Raw genomic sequence first — 18,539 nt, 5'->3', positions numbered from 1 at the left:
TGGTCCATAAACCCTTTCTGGTTCATAAGATATTTCTATAAAGATTGATGAAAGGTCAAAGAAGGATCTGAGCCTGATGTAGCCATAAGCCATAACACCCAGACGTCAACAAATTATCAAACTGAACTGTATCAAAATGAACTTAGCACACAAGCAGTGTGTCAAACCTGGTTCAAACTAGTACCTCGCCAGTGGAACCATGAATTCTAAGACAGCAAAGAAGCATAATACACTGTTTTCAGAGAATGGTGAGAACGCAGAAAAATGTGAGTAAAAAATAAAGCAACATGTCAATGCACATTGAGTTATTCAAGTACTCTGCAGCATTTCCAAATGAAACACATTGTTGCTGCAGCAGAGCATGAGCAGAGCAGGCGTTCTCAGCTCTCTTCACATGTAGACTGCCTCAATCTGTGAATGCCCAAATACATAATGTGGCAAGTGTGAGCACAAAGACTGTTGTGAGGAGAGTGAAAGTGACACATGTCAGACGAGAGACAGAGAATCAGTTAATGAGCGATTCTGACTCGCGGGTCGTGTGAGCCAAAAATACACATTCATAAGCTCGTTCACACATTTACATTTAAATAATTACAATTCAAAGAGCAGACCTCCATCAAGGCATTGATGAGATTCAGTTGTAGTATACTGCCCTAAGCTTTATTTGAATGAAGGATTTCTGTATAAAATATATGCACAACAAATGCCAGCTATCTCACACTGACAAAAACAACAAATAACAAAACCATCTCGAGATTGGAATAACAATCTTTCACTTGCACTGAACCTTTCACAAAGTTTTTGCTCATGCTAACAGGTAGCCCACTGAGAAATTATAATAACTACAAGTTATAAAAAGTGATCACATTGTCAATCAGGAAAATCTTTGTCTGTCTTTCAGAATTACTCAAAATCCTAGTAAAAACTTTTTTTTTTTTAAATTGGGAAATAAAGACAATTGTGAAATATAGTGCTTTAACTGCAAATAACTGTAAGGATAATATTGAAAAAAGAGACCTTAACTCAAGCTACAAAACACTCACTACAAAGCATTAAAGATGAATGAGGCAAAACAAGTGTAATACAGACTGCATATAGTGATAGATTGATTTTGTATTCCTTAAGAGCAAACAAAAACTATAAAACAAAACTCATGAGAGACTGCAGCACACATAATAGTAGCTGCCACAGAGTATTCAGGAGGTGTACCTTGGTTGTCGAGCGTGTTATGAGCCAGGTTCAGAGAGTGGATCACTGAGGCCGGGTTCTCTGACAGAGCAGACGCCATCTTCTGTGGAAAATCCCTGGGGAAAGAGAAGTTGAAAAGAATTTCTTAAGTGTGGGATATTCACTTTATCTACCTCTTCTGCCTTAAACCAAATCCATTTTGCACTCTCTTATTCACCCCAAAAGTGAGTGTTCTATAGCTCTGCAAGACACTTTTCACTTGTGTGCGCCAATCGAAAAAGTGAACAAAGTGCAGAACATAATAGCTGAAAGGTTTCTTGCCAACTGGGTACTGGAGGTATTGTATATTTTATTCTTTAAATACTATTAATCTTTTTAAATCTATGAATTTGTTTTAGCATAAAGAAGGACTTTAATATATTTCTTTGTGTGTTCAGTTGTGACATACACATACATACCCTCAACATGACCAAATATAAATGCTTGTTGTATGTGTGGAATGAATCTTTCATATTCTCTTATCCATACACAACTGTTTGGAAACGTTTCCTTCCAAATCAACATTTACTGAAATAAGACTTACAGCAGAATGACATGTAAATAGAGACTATTCACCAACATTATTTAACCAAACAGTCTTAAGCTTCTGTCGACAGTTAACTCCATCTGTGTGTGTTTGAAGGGGTTGAAGTGATGTAGCATATAGTGATATACTTCATCAATCACCATTATAGTATGTTATTTATTATTGTGAACTGTGCAGCTGGCCAATACTGTGATAATCACTGTATATCATTGGAGCACTCAAAATGCTCACTTGCAGGATGTTGACTAAAGGGTGTGATGGAGAAGAGAAAATTAGTCCTTTTCCAGAAGTCACAATGTTATGGCTGTAGATTTCAGAAAGTAACTCAAACATCAGAACTGAGTTATCGGCGCTGCAATCATTTTACAAAAATCCAATACTCAGCTGCTGTATATCAGGCCCTGTAAGTCATACTCCTACAGGCATATGACATTTGTTCTCTTAACTTTGAGTGCCGCGCTAGTAAAAAACCTATCATAAAAATTGCCCTCTTGAATGCAACAGATTTAATACTCGGGGTCAATCAGAACTCTGTAACATCATTATTACTTTGCTGCAAATCATTATATCCAAAGGCAACTGTCCATTCATCTCAATTAACAGGCGATAAGGGAAGAGCCCTGCTAACTTATTCTGGCCATGCATACGAGGTGAGAAGTCATGCCAGATGAAGCCACAAAACTCAATATCATAGCAGAGAGGAAACAATTGATCTGCTGCGGGAAGCTGGAGGAAAGTTTAAGTGGTTTGAGCAGGTGAGATGAGGAGCGAAAGAGACGGGATCACAAAAGGTCAGGATAGAGTAAGAGAGAAGAAAACACAAGTTGAGGGTTGAGACCAGAGCATAGACCGGAGCAGAGACAGAAGAGAGACAGAGGAGAGCGGAGAGAAAGGGTAAAACGAAAATTAGATGGGACAAAAAAGGGATGACAAGGTTATGGCCATGTCAGAATGGGCAGAAACCTACGTCTTGAGGCCGGCGTTCTCCAGCGTGATCTCCTCCAGGCAGTTGGATTTGCTGATGGTGTGAAGGACCTGGTCCACAACTTCTGACCCCTGGAGTTAATAATAGAGGAAAATACTGGTCTTAATCTTAATGAAGAAGAGTCGAGTATTTATAACTTCATTAAAGATAAAATTTTATAATTTGAAGCAGGGCTTGATCTAGATCAAGGCTGAGTCATCCTCAGTTGTCAATGATATGCTTGGGTCTTTTTAACTGAGAGGTCTATAGCAATTCTGTTATAAAAGTAGCAAAAAATATAGCTTGAAGCAGAGTTCAGACTCTTGGGGGAAGCGGGGGGTCTGTGTGTGTGTGTGCACGTGTGTGTGTGTGTGTGTGTGCATGTGCGTGTGTGTGTGTTAAAGCTACAATCTGCAAGTTTATTAGATTTTTTTTTTTTTTTTAATCAACAGATATCAGATGTAACCCTCCTCCCTCCCCCCTCATTTGCCCCTTGTTCAGCCTCACCTGTGCTCTCTGGTCTCCTTCTGTCAGACCAAAGCTGGCCCACTATCAGACTGCAGCAAGGCAGAAAGCATTTAGTGGTGATGTGAGAATATAACAGGGGCAGATTGGCCAATTTAATTACAGATGGCAGCTTTAAATGACAGTTATTAACAAAATAGAATACTGTGAGAGGTCAATATGAGAGAAAAAATACACTTCATGTTTTTGTCATCCTGTGACATCCTAATTCTCATGTGTTGGTTTTGTGGTTTATGTGTCTTTTTTGATGTCGTTGATAGCTGTGTGTTTCAGTTGGCTGGAAAGCAATGATGAGATTCAGATTTGATTTTAAGGAAAGGTTACTCTTCAGTCAAAGAAAAAAAAATTATACTGATGAATAATTTTAATTGTATAAGACAAGCAAAACAAACAAGGTAAAAGATTCATTTTTGCAGGACTGTGAGAATTATGCTCTGCTTTGTGACTGTGATGTCCCTGAGCCCAGGTCTGAGCAATATTTATGTAACCAAAAGATTACATTTGTTTTTATTACACATGCCAAAATCAGACACATTTTGCAGCAATGACAAAGCATCTTTTAAAGCATTTTTCAGCTTTATGTAATATTTCCTATTGTGACCTAGAAGAAACTACCCAAACATGTATCATTTTTAGACCAAAGAATGATTCTGGTAATCCTTCCGGTGAGGTTTCACTTCCAATATTGTAACTTTAAGCCTGCCAAATGGCTGCTACACAAGCTGATTCAGAAACATAAATTCTGTTGGCATGAAAACTTGCATAGAAAAATAAAAGTGAAGAAAACTAAAAAGGGTTTGTAAGGCACATCAGGTAAAATATATATGTGAATAGATACAAAGCATACTTACAATACGCATATCTTTGCAGTACAGCTTGGTGAACCAGGTGTTGTATGCAATGGATGCCACAATAACCGCCAAGTCTCTGTAATGTAAACACAAACACAGCAGATGAAATCCTAAATCTTATACAAGCAAACTCCATCTGTTCCAGAGCAATTCGATTTCATTTATCTATAAATTCACATTATCATGAGCCAAACTTTGTCTGTGTTCTGTTTTGTAAAGCATACTTCATCATTGTGACAGTTAGAACACCACGGGTCGAGTTGCTTTCATAAAAATGACTGATATCGGTGGCGCGGCTCAGGACGAGAAACAGAGAATTAGGGAGGGAAAAAAGGAGAGGAGATGCTAAGATCGATAGCCTGGTCAATGGATTATTCACTAAAGCCTATGTTTGATCCTGGATACGCCGCTACATCCACTGCTACATAAACAGACACACAGATGGCAGAGTACATGGGGTTTATTAGAGAGAGAACCACCGAGAGTTTCAGAATCCTCTCAGGTCCAACTAAAGCAGGGCCGCGGCTACACCTGCCATAGATCATCTGACAAACAAGCCACAATGCAAGAGAGAGAGAGGCCAACAGGAACAGAGAAATACAGAACTGAAATGTTGGACTGCTGTGTACCAACATCAAATTCAAGTAAATCAAATATTTGTTGTATCACCTAAAATGATGTTTGTGTCTCTTCAAATGTGTATGGTTGCAATCTAAAGGTATTTAGCCTGCACTCTTACTGTACAACCTGTAATGTCAGAATCTAAACACTGAGGACACATAAGACTTACATACATGTTTAACAAACATACATGTTTGTTTATCTGGGGACACAGATGGGTTACGTTTATGAAATTTAAACTCTAAATTTGACTACTGTCCCTTCAATTCCATCACAATTATTCCTCTGTTAAATAACAAACGGTCCCCCTTATCTCCAGGGGGTCTTGTAGGAACACTGGTAACACAGTAACTCACACTTCTGCAAACATGATCTGAATTGCATCTGGTTCAATTATTCAATTTAATTTGAGCAGCTTATTTCAGCCTTTTCTAATGCTTCTGGTGATGTTTGAGATGTGCACCCTCAACTAACCCTCTAACACCTTCTGCATTTGAAAACATCAATTGCAAATCCAATCATAATTTCAAAATATATAATATAATATTTTTCTTAAATTGTTCAGCCCTTTTGTCTCATATGTTGTTCCCTAACCTGTTGGGGGTTGCAAATGGAAAAGAATGGCGATGGGAGCAGTAAAATCTGGCCAGGGAGTGTCCAATGCCAGTAACCGCAGTAGCCAACAGGACATTACAGTAAATCTCAGAGGAGTTAAATGGCCTCAGGCTGTTTCTTTTCCATTAGACCAGTCTGACAGACCTCTACAGCTGGGACTGTGTGTATATGTGTGTGTTTGTGTTGTGTGTGTTTGTGTATGTGTGTGTGTGAGGCACATGTCAGAATGCATCAGTGACATGGACAGTTGATTCACATGCTGACAGAAAGACATGTACGTGACCTTCATGATGTCTTAGTCACATCACACAGTATGCTATACAGTGAGTTCACTCTAGGCCACATCGGGAGAGGAACATGGTCTGACAGGTTCATATTTAAAAATTATACATAAATATAAGATATATTCATTCACATTCAGGGACTTCCACAATATGAATATGCTGACTGTTTTATGACCCTGGCTTTACTGAGTCTGCAAAAGGTTGTTATATTAGTAAAGAGTGAACTATGCAACTTGACTAGTGGAGCGTCCTCCACCTGCTGGTCTCCATATAGAAGTTATGGTTCTGTCTGTGTTCCACAGTACAACATTACACTACTAAACTATCTCCATGGAGACAAGCAAATTACAGATCAGATATTGGAGTGATAAACCTCCTCATAGCTAGAAAGCATATTTCTCATGGCATTTTTAAGCAATCAAAATACCTGTAATTAATTTAATGCTAAGAGATTCCAAAAATAAACACCTCCATCACTGCAAGATACAGTTATGGTATACTAGTACTATCTCAATCCACAAAGGACCTTTGAATCAACTAATTACTATCTTTTTATTAAAGAAAAACACTCACCCACACTCACGCACACACACACAGCCCTGGGAGGTACAACCCACTGAACTGAATCATAGTCGGCTGACTCTATTATTGCAAAGTAAATCAATGTCTGTAGTGGTCTGCCCTTTCCCGGGGCTTGTGAAAAGAGCAATCAGAATACAAACTTCCATTTAATTTGACTTTTGTGAGCCTAATCTGGAGAATTTGAAATCTGAACTTGTTGAACTTGATGTGATTCATTCTATGCTGATAGTGCTAATAATAATAATGCATTTTATTTCTAATGCACTTTACATTTGAAGGCAAATCTCAAAATGCAACAGTAAAAGAACAACAACAATAAAACATCAATAAACAGATTAAAACTAGAAGGATTTTTTATTTTTTTTATTTAAAATCCACTGTCTGTGGAGCCTTGAGTTACAGACGGGCAGCAGCCTTGAAGGCCCTGTCCCCCGAGGTTTTGAGTCGTGTCCTGGGTGGGAGCAGACGCTGCTGTTGGCCTGACTTGAGCTGTGTGCCGTGAGCAGTTTTGTGAGGTGGGAGAGGGCATCACCGTGGAGACAGTGGTGGGTGTGCAGGAGGACCTTGTATTCAATGCGGAGGTGAACAGGAAACCAGTGCAGGGTGCGGTGGACGGGGGTAATGTGCTTGTGTTTCCACACCATCATCCACACCATGTTCTGAACATACTGGAGCTTTTGGATGCTCCTGCTAGGGATCCAGATGAGGAGTATGTTACAGCAGCGCTATTGTACTATAGCTTAATCAAGTACAATAAGTACAAAAGTTTTTGATTGAGTTTTCAACTGTACTTTCACCATTCAATTCAAAGCAAAGATTTGTTCTTAATGTAAACAAACCCAACCCGGTTCAACATGGATTTATGCTTTCCAAAAACATCACATGATTTATTTATGTTTATAAGCGCACTAGAATTTAGAATCAAAATTTACTTTCTCCAACCATTTCAATAAAAGCAAGAAAGTGTGTGGAAAGAAATCACCCTGTGGTTTTGCTGAAGAAAAGGTCTGAATGTTTTCAAATCACAAAAGATCCACTTGCTGGATGATACATCATTTACAAAGAAAAAGGTAAAAAGCAACAAGTGTACACATGATGGTCAAGGAATTTCATGAATTTTAAATACATTCTTCAAATATACAAGACCGCTGTTTAGCAAACTAATAAACAACACAATAAGATGGAGTTAATGCAACATACTTGACTTCAGAGCAGTAGTCCAGAGTGGCCACTTACCCAGGTCTGCCAAAGCTGTCAGCCCCAACTACTGTGTGAGCAAGTATGACTCAGAGACACTGGAATAGAATGTAAAAGAGGTGGAGAAAATGCATGGAGCTTACACTGGGAGAATATTGAGAGGGCGAAACAGGGCTGCGGGCTAGAGCACAGAAGTGTCCACTGTTGAATAGCCAGAGATAGTGATGTGATGGACAGCAGGTATCCACTGGTTGCAGGTGGTGACAATGTTCAATAAGTAAAGAAATGGGAAAGAAAAGTGGAAAAGGACAAGTTGAGGACAAGGAAACTTTCCCCCTTTTCAGAGTTAACTTTAGAGATGGTCAAAGTGAATCATCTGTTTAACTTTATCATCTTTAATCTCTTCTCTAACTACTAACATCAGTTCAACTTACTTAAGATCCTCTTTCTCATAAAACTTCTGCTACTCAAAGGGAACCCCAAATTCAGTTATTTACCCCAATACGTAATCTGCAGTTGCAGTTTTGCAGTTTCTTATAGAGAGCAAATACGGTCATTTTTGCATCTTCTATTCTACAAATAGCTCCACCATTTTCTTCATCTGGTTTCAGCTTTTCCCTGCATTATTTTAGAGGTGCCTTTGTTAAACCTTTGCAGTCCATTTTTGTATCTATCTTGGGGCTATTGTAAGCCTGGTGTAAGTAAGAAATAGAGGTTTTTAAAGCCTGACTCAGCAATTTTCCATGCATATTTTATCATGAACTTCAATACGAGCAATGGAAAAACAACAATGCAAAGATTGTACCATTTTTCTGAATATGAAAAAACATTAATATATTCATGAGCTTCTGCAGCGATCACGCCTCTACAAATGCTTTTTTGATTTACCGACATGGCAAAGCTTCACCCTAGATATGAGATATACATTTTTAAGAGGATATGCATCTTCTAGTCATCACTACGGTTGTCGCACAGCGGAAAATAAGAGATTCCATAAGCAAGGATTTTCTAAACTCCAAACAATCTTCAAACTATAGACAAAAAAGCTATTTGCATGTCATTCATGATCGGCAGCGCAGCTCTAGTGAAAGCAGATCCTGGATATGTCAGTGAAAGAAATCAGGACTTTTTAAAAGATGCCAGCAGGGAGCGCCGAGGAGGAGACATGCTGTATCTTACAGCTGTACTCTGCAAGTGACAGGCACATCACTCCAACTGCTATGATCATTGCACACTTGTTACAAAATGCAACACAAGCTAGGGACAAGTATGCCAAAGAGAAAAATGAAAAAAATAAAAGTTATATTTTGCTTCTAACAATGACTGACAACATTAGGCAAGGTGGGAGTCTGTTGTGACAAAGAAAAAATCCAAAATGAAATTGTTAATTTACTCATATTGGACTTGGATAACCCGATCAAAACTGACAGACTTTTGATAGACAACTTGACAGCCAAGTTGCAAAGCGTCACCAATTCTAGGTCACATCACATCACAAATACAAATATAGAACTGAAGATCGTAAAAACACAAACAAGCATTTAAAGATGCAGTAGCACAGCGTAAGAAAATCGCAAAAGGATTAAAGTGATTTATACAGTGGTGTATCTTAATCAGGGTGGTAAGTTCAATGGAAAAATATATCTAAGTGCTGGTTACTACTGCGTATAAAGAGCTTTTAGTGTAAATTCTTTTCTCATCTCAAAATCTCAAATAGTGGGCCTTTTGGTGATTAACAACGCATTAGAAATCCTTGTTAATAAGCCTGCAGTAATCATTGGATATTTGACCTTTGGACAGCTTGTGTAGCTCAGATCTAGTTACACTTTGAATCATAATCAGATGTGTGTCTTTGAGGATTACTGTGAAATTCTGCCAAATAAATTAGTTTCTCTCCCTTTGAAGAAGCCTTTTAAGATTTTAACTTGAACTTCATAATAGTGGTTCTTTGACTGTGGCTATGGTCAGTAGACAATGTTACCTGCTGTCAAGATGACTGAAGTCCTGCAGGTTGAACTCTCTGTTGTCCTGAGAATGGTAGATGGTGTCAACATCCTGTAAAGCAAAGGAACATAGAAAAGAGTGTCAAACAATATGGCAGTAATGTAATTTTCTTTTATTTTTACGAAATTCCCTCATTTTATGTCTTTTTGTGATGTTTGTAGTAGTCCTTCATGATGCTGAAACTTATAGCTTGATTTCAATACAAAGAAAAGATTCACATCAGATTCAAAACTTCAATATGATGATAAAAAAAATATTTTTTTCCACAATACAATCTCATTCTATATAAACACAAAATAATAACAGTTTCTTTAATATTTCCGTGTGTGTGTGCTTACAATAGATCAAGATCATTCCAAAGCTCCAATATTGCTTTCTGTAATTATTTTCAGTACTGACACTATTGCATAATTGAGCATTTAATTTCCATACTAGTTTTCATTTTATTTGTTGTTTTACATGAGAATGTACATACATTCACATTAACATTAAGAACAGGACTAGGATGAAGATTACTTCAGAGGGGGTAGGTGATTCCAGTTATATTGCTTAGTGTCTGGGTACTGCTTGGTATCTGGGTATTGTTTTTGTAGACAAACTTAGTCTGTATAATGCGATAGGCTATGTGTTATATCTTGAATTTGGCACCTCGCCCCAATCGATAATAATTCTATTATTCCACCTAATCTGATTGCAAGTTAAGTGCATTTTTCACACATCAATAAAACTTGTGCAGTATCATACTGTTTCTCTGATCAGATAAAACAAAGACAGGACGTACCCACTGAACTTCTTCTTTGCAACTGATTCCATTATAGTCGCACAGTGCTGCATACGTCTCAGAGAAACCACCTGAAATAGAAGAGAAATGGCTCAATGTAAGGTCAAAAATCACAGTGTAATGCAATGAGGAAGGAGATACAGGCTAACTGAAAGAAGGAAACTGTGGAGTAGCAGCAAAAAGAGACATAAAAGTCAGCAGTGATGAGAGGAGGATTAGAGGAGGATAAGACTCGTAAATATAGAGGTGAGGAGAGAGCATCACATTATAAAGTCACTCCCTTACTAGATTAATGAGAATATACTCACAAAGACAGTATAACTTTATAACTTTAGACTCCTGACCCAGAATATAACAAGCCAAAAGATGTTAGTGTTAGTCAGAAAAAGGTTGGACTAAAAAAACCCTTAGTTCTATTGTAAAAATGTGTAGGTGTGTGCAAAGAACAGGCAGCGTGTGACTCACCACAGGTTTTCTGAGGGTCCAGGGACGACTCCGAATTTGGAGAAAATTTTTGGTTTCCATCAAGAAGCTCTTCCTCTGCTCGGCAAATGGGAGGACTGAAATGTAAAAGAAAGTTAATTGTACAGTAGCAATTTGGATTCTGGCACTAAGTAAATAGCAAGGCTTTATCCACTGGTGTGAGAATGATCAGAATCTAGGACTGTTGCCATAGTGCTTGACAAATAATTAACAAAATATGATGTCTTTTAACTGGGAGAAAGTCTGCAAAATGTTGTATATAACAGGAAGCTGAAAGGCATGAATAGAGTTTAATTCTCAGGAGACCATAAAACACACTCAAGGTCGCTGCTAAGTGTAAAGAATAAGCATTTCACTTTCTCACAAGCATCTCTGTAGAATCACATGAAGATCATCAAGATGAAAGTAACCAAAGTCAATAGTTTTTAACATTATGAATTATAAAAGTGAATCAAAACTAATGAACAATCTTTGTTATTTTGTAAAGAAAAGGAAAATTGTATGTTAAAAATGGTTAAATATGTCTGTCAATGTGACAAATACTGTACGAGCAAACATCCATGCATTTATGCAGACTTCTATAGATGAATCCTAATCCAGGATTCATGTGTTCAGGAACAGTGTTGAGTGACTCCATATCCCAAAGTTTAATAAAGGAAAAGTAGCTGTACTGAATATTTATGCTATTCTCAGATCAACTGACTGAGAGACATCAATTTGATAAGATATAAACATGTTTTTGCTCTTTGAACTAGTCAAAATGTATGGACTTTAAATACAATAAAGATAGCATTGTAAAAAGCAGCAACGCTGAGGTGTTGTCAGATCAGTAGAGAGAAAATTTATTATCCAGAACATGTGCAAATGAAACAAAACACAACAATATTATACAGTAGTTAAAAGCTGTCGGTTTAGCAAAATATAGACCTTCAAATATATACCTAGAACACTGTGCACCTGTAACTGTACTAAACAGTGATTGTACCTGCGTTGGCTTTTTGATTGGATTACACAACTACACCACGTACACACTCCTTAATCTCATTTGACAACATCTAGTCAACACCTATTCAACGACTGACCCAAATCCTCAACTTATCACGGCATCTTCATCTGGCCCTCAAGCACCAGCAGCACTGTCTTTACGCTATCGAGATGTTATCTGCTATACATAGTTCAATAAAGCTGTTATAAAAGGCTATGCAGTCCAATGTCCCTCTCACTGTTGGGCGATCTCTCCTTTTCTCCTTAAATGTTCTTTCTCAAAGCAATCATCTGCCATGACTCTAATGGAACTGAGCCATTTGGAAATATGATAGAGTGTGGAGATAGCTGTGTCCCGGTCAATAGCTGGAGCACAGTCAAGCCTATTCCTCTTAGAAAATGTACACGAGGCCAAGAGAGGAGAAGAGAGGAGAGGCACGTGCACTGGACGCTTTATCTGGCAGATAGGTACATGAGACAGGGGCTCAAGTGGCTACTAGGCATGGATTTCACCTTTAAGATTAGATCAAGTGTTTTTCTGAGATATTTTTGTCTTTCATTTTTACGAAGGGGCACAAACACTTTTCAGAATGAAGATTTCCTCTTTTTATTTTTAGGAAATAAATTTGAACCCATAATCAGATCAGAACTAATATCAGAAATAACCATATCTAACATATACTAGTATAACATTTGTGTTTTATGCTTTGACATATGTAACCTGGGGGATGCACCAAAAAATGTATGTCTCTTTTCTTTTCTTTTTTTTTTTTTTTTTTTTTTTTTTGCACATATTGATAGATCACAATTTGCAATTCAGTTTTTAGGGTTGTATTACAAAAATGGCTTTCAAGCATTTTAACTTCATCAGGAAAAAAATCTGTTATCTCTTATGGAACTCGTTTTATAGACAGAGTTTGGCTGTGGACCTATCAAATAAAAATGCCAAATTATTAACAACTACTGTACAAACGACAAAGGGTCAATTTCCATTAAAATTCCATCAATTGCACAGTCCTATCTGAAACAGTTGTCCATATTTTCTAACCATATTCCGCTGATATCGCTTACACATATAGCCAGATGTTGCTAAACCTATTCATCATCATCTGAGTTATTCAGAGAGCACTACTAATTTTCCCCCATAAACTGTATAATGCAGCATTTGTTTCTTACCTCTAGCTTCTCACTCTCTCCACACTCTGCTTAAATAAGCTGCTTCAAAACTACAACACGATGCCTCAAGGTAAAAACCACCTACTCACTTTGTGTAGCAAGGCTGATTTAAACACAGAGGTTATACGCTCAACGCACAAATAAGACCATATGGAAATGATGTATATGCTTTTGGACGTGCCTCTTGATGTTCACATGTATCCCTGCTCTCAACATGTCTACATTAAACAACAATGAGCTATGTATTTGTACTTACGCATAGATTGAGTTGTTGAATACTCGGGAAAGGGCAAAGTTAATGTGGCTGACCATGAGATCCAGCTGCTCCTGTGTCTGCAGTCTCAAAGAGTAGGTTGTCTTGTCTGTGTCGATAACAACCTGATGAAATATGACAGCATAGCATGTGTAAATGAGCAGCACAATTCACTTTTTAAGATTAAAAAATAAATAGCCAACCTGGTATTCTGGATATGTGTTCATTGCCCGGATTTCTAAGAAGTTGAAAGTAACCTCCAGCTGTAAAGAGCCCAAACCAAAGTGAATTCATTGTTCTTGTAATTCAAATCATAATTTCAAAAGCCTTCTGACTGTGTATTAAACATTTATATACTAAGGATTTCTTAGCACTCATAACATCAGAGTTTTCTTAATTTGTGAAAACTACCCAGCTCTTTCACTCCGCGAAAAAAAATTCTGACAAAGCCAACAAAAGCAAGCTATTCCATCAATCAGATTAACAAAAAAAAAAAACAATTTGCAGTTTGTAATTTTATTTTCTTTCAATCTAATACTTACAGAATACAGTTATTCACAGCTGCATAGAAGTTATTGCAAAAACAATTTATCTAAACAATGATCCAGCCTCATTAACATAATAATACTGTATACTCAAAGTTGTTTTTACGTCTCAAGTCACATTTCAATGCTAAAATGAGAATAATAATTCATACTGTATCAGCTTCATAACACAATTTTTGTACCCATTTAGCCTCTTATCCAAAGTGTTCAGATCATTGCTTATATTATTCATCATCATTATCCCGCCTTCTTTCGCTCATGAACTGCATCTTTTTGTTACTTCGCTGCTGAATTACCCTGAGATCAAAACAGGAACTAAAAGAGCCATAAAACTCCTTGGAGGGCTGGGGAACATTTACCTTGGTGGGCACTTTGACAGCGAAGAGATACAGTCGCCATGTAGCCAGAACCTGCGACAAAAACACATTCATTTTAGTGTCAAAAAGCAGGAAATGTGAAATGCAAATTGGAGCAAAAATAGCACGCGGCACAAATACCCAGTAAAAAGAGCAAATCATCTCGGCATGTTGGTTCTAAAGCTTCGTACGCTAAGCACTTCACACATTAAGCGGCTAATGAGGTTAGCATGTGTGTGGAGAAAACTGTGTGCAAGATTGTGTGACATCTGTCCAATTTACTGGGCGATGTTTGATGCTGGGGCTATTTTAAGATGTGTAAATACAGTAGACAAAGCTTTAGTGTAGCAATGTACAATAATATGTGAAAGAGTAAAATAACAAATCTATGAACCTCAAGACACTGGTAGTGACTCGTAAGTGTGAATGTGATGCCAAGATTTGGACTCTAATTTCTTCTACAGTATAAAATGTGTGACATAAAAAAAAAAGTGCTTAATTTATTAAACTGCTTTCCTAGATGTCGGTATTTGCATATTTTTCTTTGTTCAAACTATGAACATATTATACACCCTCAGCCTTTTCAGCAGGTCTTAAACCATGATAAAAAAATTTTTTTTTTAAACTTTTACTTTTCAGTCCATTTCAAAAATGTAGTGGAGTAGAAAGTACAGATACCTGCTCTTAAATATAGTGAAGTAAAAGTAAAAAGTATCCACTTTAAAATGTTCTTAAGTAAAGTACAAATACCTACAACTTAAGAATACTTTACTACTTTTAATTAACTATGTTCCACCACTGCCTCAAGTACAAAAATCTGTTTTAAATCAAATTATTTGTTCTGTATCTCAAAATTAACCTAAAACACTGCTGGGTACAGGCATTGTTTTTTAAACAGCAATAAATAAACAACCCTAAATAAAAGTTGACGTTTTCCATGGACGGTCTTCCATCATTAATCTCTCTATTGAGACAGGGCTGCCACATCGACTGCCTGTCCCCTGAAGATGAATTATTAGATGCTTTAGATGTGAACTTGAACAAAACTCAGCGAGAGAGAATGAGCAACAATAACACAACAATTTAAACTGCCAAAAATACATTTACAAGTGTATTGTACTGAGTGAGTGATAGAAACACTGACTATCTCTGCTAGTGCCTATGCAATTAATCCCATTCATAATTCACTAAGCTGCAATTAGCATACTGGCTACATACAAAGTGCATCTGTTCATCTTCTATAGCTTTTGTCTAGATGTTGGCCACACTCTCCCGATTGCTCTTTCTCTGCCCTCCCGCTTAAACCCTATTCCTGGATTGTCCATAATTCTTCCCAGCTTCTCTCCATCATTCCACATACCCTGCTTTCATCTCCATGGAAATCTGCTCATTTTCCTCCATCTTCTACCCCTAATCCTCCAATCTCTTCCATCGGGCCAATGCACCACGTTGGGCCCTGCCTGCTTTTGGTAACACCTCCGCTGACACTGGCGCTGCCCTCACACCCTCCTCTCCTCCACCTCTTCCTCCCAACTCCCCTGTCTCCTTTCCCATTGCAGTTTTTCTATTCTTTTTCTGCTCTGTCGCTTTCAATTCCTCAAGGTCTCTCCACGCTGAATGGCTAATGGCGCCCCGCTGAGTGGCAGAGACGGGAAGAAAGAAGAAGAGACGCACAAAGAAGACGGATGGTGATGGAGAGAGGGAGACAGAGAAGCGAGGACGGCAAAGATTTCCCTCCCGATAATAAAGTCTTCAGATTCCTTTACGCCATACTATGCTGACTGTGAGCAAAGCTGACCGCACACATCAGCTTGCTGTATGTCCTGGAGTTTTTTAACAGGCCACCAATGTTACAAAGAGGACCACAGTGCTGCGAATTACAATTACATTAATACAACGAAAGCAGACACACTCAGCCACTGAGAGAAAACAGTGATTATTGCTTAAATTAGGAGAGTTATGTCACTGTCAGTGCTTTGTTTCAGTTTATTTGTTAAAATGTTAACAAGGTAACTCAAACAAGAGAGGTTTCAGGGGAGGTTAAAGAGTATGCTGTAGGCTTGTAGTTAACAAAAGAAATCCATTATCGACCAAAGGCGTGCCCTGTGCATCAATGCATTGACTACAAGGGCACACAGCTACGCCTGGTCCGATAATTACTATATCGACTTATTGCATGGACCTTTTCTTTGCAAAAGTGGCAAACTGTTTCTGATTTGTTTGTAGTATAACATTTGAGCTGTCAGATAATTTACTTTGATGATCCATTAACTAACTATGTATCATTTTGCTATTTATTTATTGCAGCTTATCTTTTTTTATGTGTTGAGTTTGATTATTCTTGTTTATTGTAATACTCTGCAGCAATATATCGCATTCAACATTTGTTATTGTGACAAGCCTAGGCTCAGAGCGGCACTGGGAAAAGCTCTCAAAATTATTAGGATCTAGCACAAAAACACTAGGACTAGTAAACAGTGTCTTCATGAGTGAAAAGACATTAGCTGTGGTCCTCATAAATCCTTACAATCCCAATACAATAATTAGTTGACTAATAAAACATTTGGTCAGCTAAGAAACCATTAATCAGCTAAAGGACTACAGCTCTGGCAAAACAGATACTGGCAAAATTACAAGACTTCTTTTGTGAATAGATACCATTTGATTTGATTTGTAGTTGAATGAAAAGTGTAATATTTTTTCTTATGAATAACATATTTTACATAAGGAGGAGGGTAAAATGTTTGATCCACTGTAGAATGTCTATGCAACCTCTGGACTTATGTACTACAACACAAGCATAAATATATGGGACTTTTAGATCTACAAAGACTCATAATTCACTTTCATATGAATTCCCTATAATAAGTTAACACTAAAGGTCAGGACTGCTGCAATTATATTAGTTGAGATGAAGATCAAATTCACGTTTTTACAGAATGTACAAAACAACTTTCTACACCTTTTTTTTACAATTGGAAGTTAATAGGACTGTGCTGCTTTATGAAATAAGTCCATTCCTTGAACTGTGACTCCGATCGATACCTGGGAACATTGTCAGTGTATGATTTCAAAAGATACAGCTTGGAAATATTATTGTAAGTCAAATCAAGTATGAAAACTTTTGTTATATAATCTCAGACTTGTAGAGTTTGAGGCAGAAGAAAGAAAAATGTTTGAGAAAGTTCATATCAGTTCTTTTGTAACCTGTCTGAAAGTCTCGTCATGTAAAAGATGCATCAATAATTCAAAGCCCCAGTCCTTTTGATCTTCATGAGGCCTTCTGCATTGGGTTTCGACTGGTTTAAGATATCATCTACAAGCTATAGAGATATCATTAGACATTATCAATAACACAAACACTAATTTACTTCCAAGTGCAGAGTGTTAGAAAGGCAATGTATTAAAACTGTAGTGTGAAATTGTGGAAACTGAAACAAAGTCAAAGTTAAATAACAACATAATAGCAAATCTTTAAAACCATCAATTCTCAAATTGAGAATTTTTTTGCTCAAAGTCACTGTAAAAGGATTGTGTTTCATTGCAAGAGTAAATTCTAGCTTAAGCAGAACATGGTTAGACTACTAGAGAGCTCAAACAACACAGGAATAAATCAATTTAAACAATGACAGTATATTTAAATGTAAAGGACTAGAACACCATCCACACATTAAGTTATGTGTATAATAATAATTGCCATTCATAATTGTGTTTGTATTATGTGTAAAGAAAAAACTGAGAAGAGTACACCTGTTCTTGACAACAGAGCTGCTACACATAAATCAGTGTGAAATATATTGCAATAAATAAGACAATACTAAACCCACAGATTCGAGAATATGAGTAGATCACAGAAGGGATGCACCAATACTGAAACATTAGCTGGATTGGTTATCAGTTTCATGATAAGCTGATATCCTGGAATTGGATGTAATAAGACTAATTACTGATTTTGACCAAGAACTTATCATAATGCTTGAACTTGTGTTGAACTCTTACAAAGCTGTTCTGGAGTTATTTGAAGGATAAATAACAGTTACATAACACAAGTGGGTCTTTTGTGTAATAAGTTAACTGTGTTTTAAGAAAACAAATGGCATTTTCCATCCCTACACTGTTATCAGTGAACATCAGTATGAGTAGATACTTGAAGTCAAAGTACTGATATCGGTATCAGAAATGAAAAAGTTGGATCAGTGCAACGCTAGATCACAGTCCCAATAGAGAATCTATATGGGTAAGATGTTTTTGTACTTTTGTTTTATCTCTAGTGTATAATTTGTATGCTCAGAGAAGCCAAGAAAGTAAAACAAGAAACCTGATATGAGATTAACTGAGAAAATATGGCTGTGTATCGCATTTAAAGAACAGTAATTGCAAGATAACAATGAATACTGCGCTAAATAAAAGCTAATTGCACTTCTAATTTTTCTCCTGGCAACATTCCAGGAAAAATACCGATGTAAAGACCTAGGTAATACACATAACTCAGGTCCAAGGACTCTCTTTTCTGTCATCATCAAAGGGTATGCACTCTGCAGCAT

General features: G+C 37.2%; 1 protein-coding gene across 1 annotated transcript in view; it reads right to left on the bottom strand.

Annotated features, from left to right (window-relative positions):
- Positions 1-18,539, bottom strand: part of LOC110170369 (capping protein, Arp2/3 and myosin-I linker protein 3-like) — a 68,869-nt gene that overhangs the window by 40,330 nt on the left and 10,000 nt on the right. The window contains exons 3-11 of the mRNA XM_055151956.1: positions 13,999-14,049; positions 13,298-13,357; positions 13,098-13,219; positions 10,664-10,758; positions 10,199-10,269; positions 9,395-9,468; positions 4,115-4,190; positions 2,742-2,830; positions 1,210-1,304 (exon numbers count right to left, since the gene is read on the bottom strand). Of these exons, the coding sequence (XP_055007931.1) occupies positions 1,210-1,304; positions 2,742-2,830; positions 4,115-4,190; positions 9,395-9,468; positions 10,199-10,269; positions 10,664-10,758; positions 13,098-13,219; positions 13,298-13,357; positions 13,999-14,049 (733 nt within the window). The remainder of the gene's footprint in view (positions 1-1,209; positions 1,305-2,741; positions 2,831-4,114; positions 4,191-9,394; positions 9,469-10,198; positions 10,270-10,663; positions 10,759-13,097; positions 13,220-13,297; positions 13,358-13,998; positions 14,050-18,539) is intronic.

This window comes from Boleophthalmus pectinirostris, unplaced genomic scaffold (assembly GCF_026225935.1).
Source record: "Boleophthalmus pectinirostris isolate CB_2022bp ecotype Guang Dong unplaced genomic scaffold, ASM2622593v1 HiC_scaffold_16, whole genome shotgun sequence".
NCBI lineage: Eukaryota > Metazoa > Chordata > Actinopteri > Gobiiformes > Gobiidae > Boleophthalmus > Boleophthalmus pectinirostris.
The sequence above is the reverse complement of the archived record's forward strand: the minus strand, read 5'-3'. Positions and strand labels throughout refer to the sequence as shown.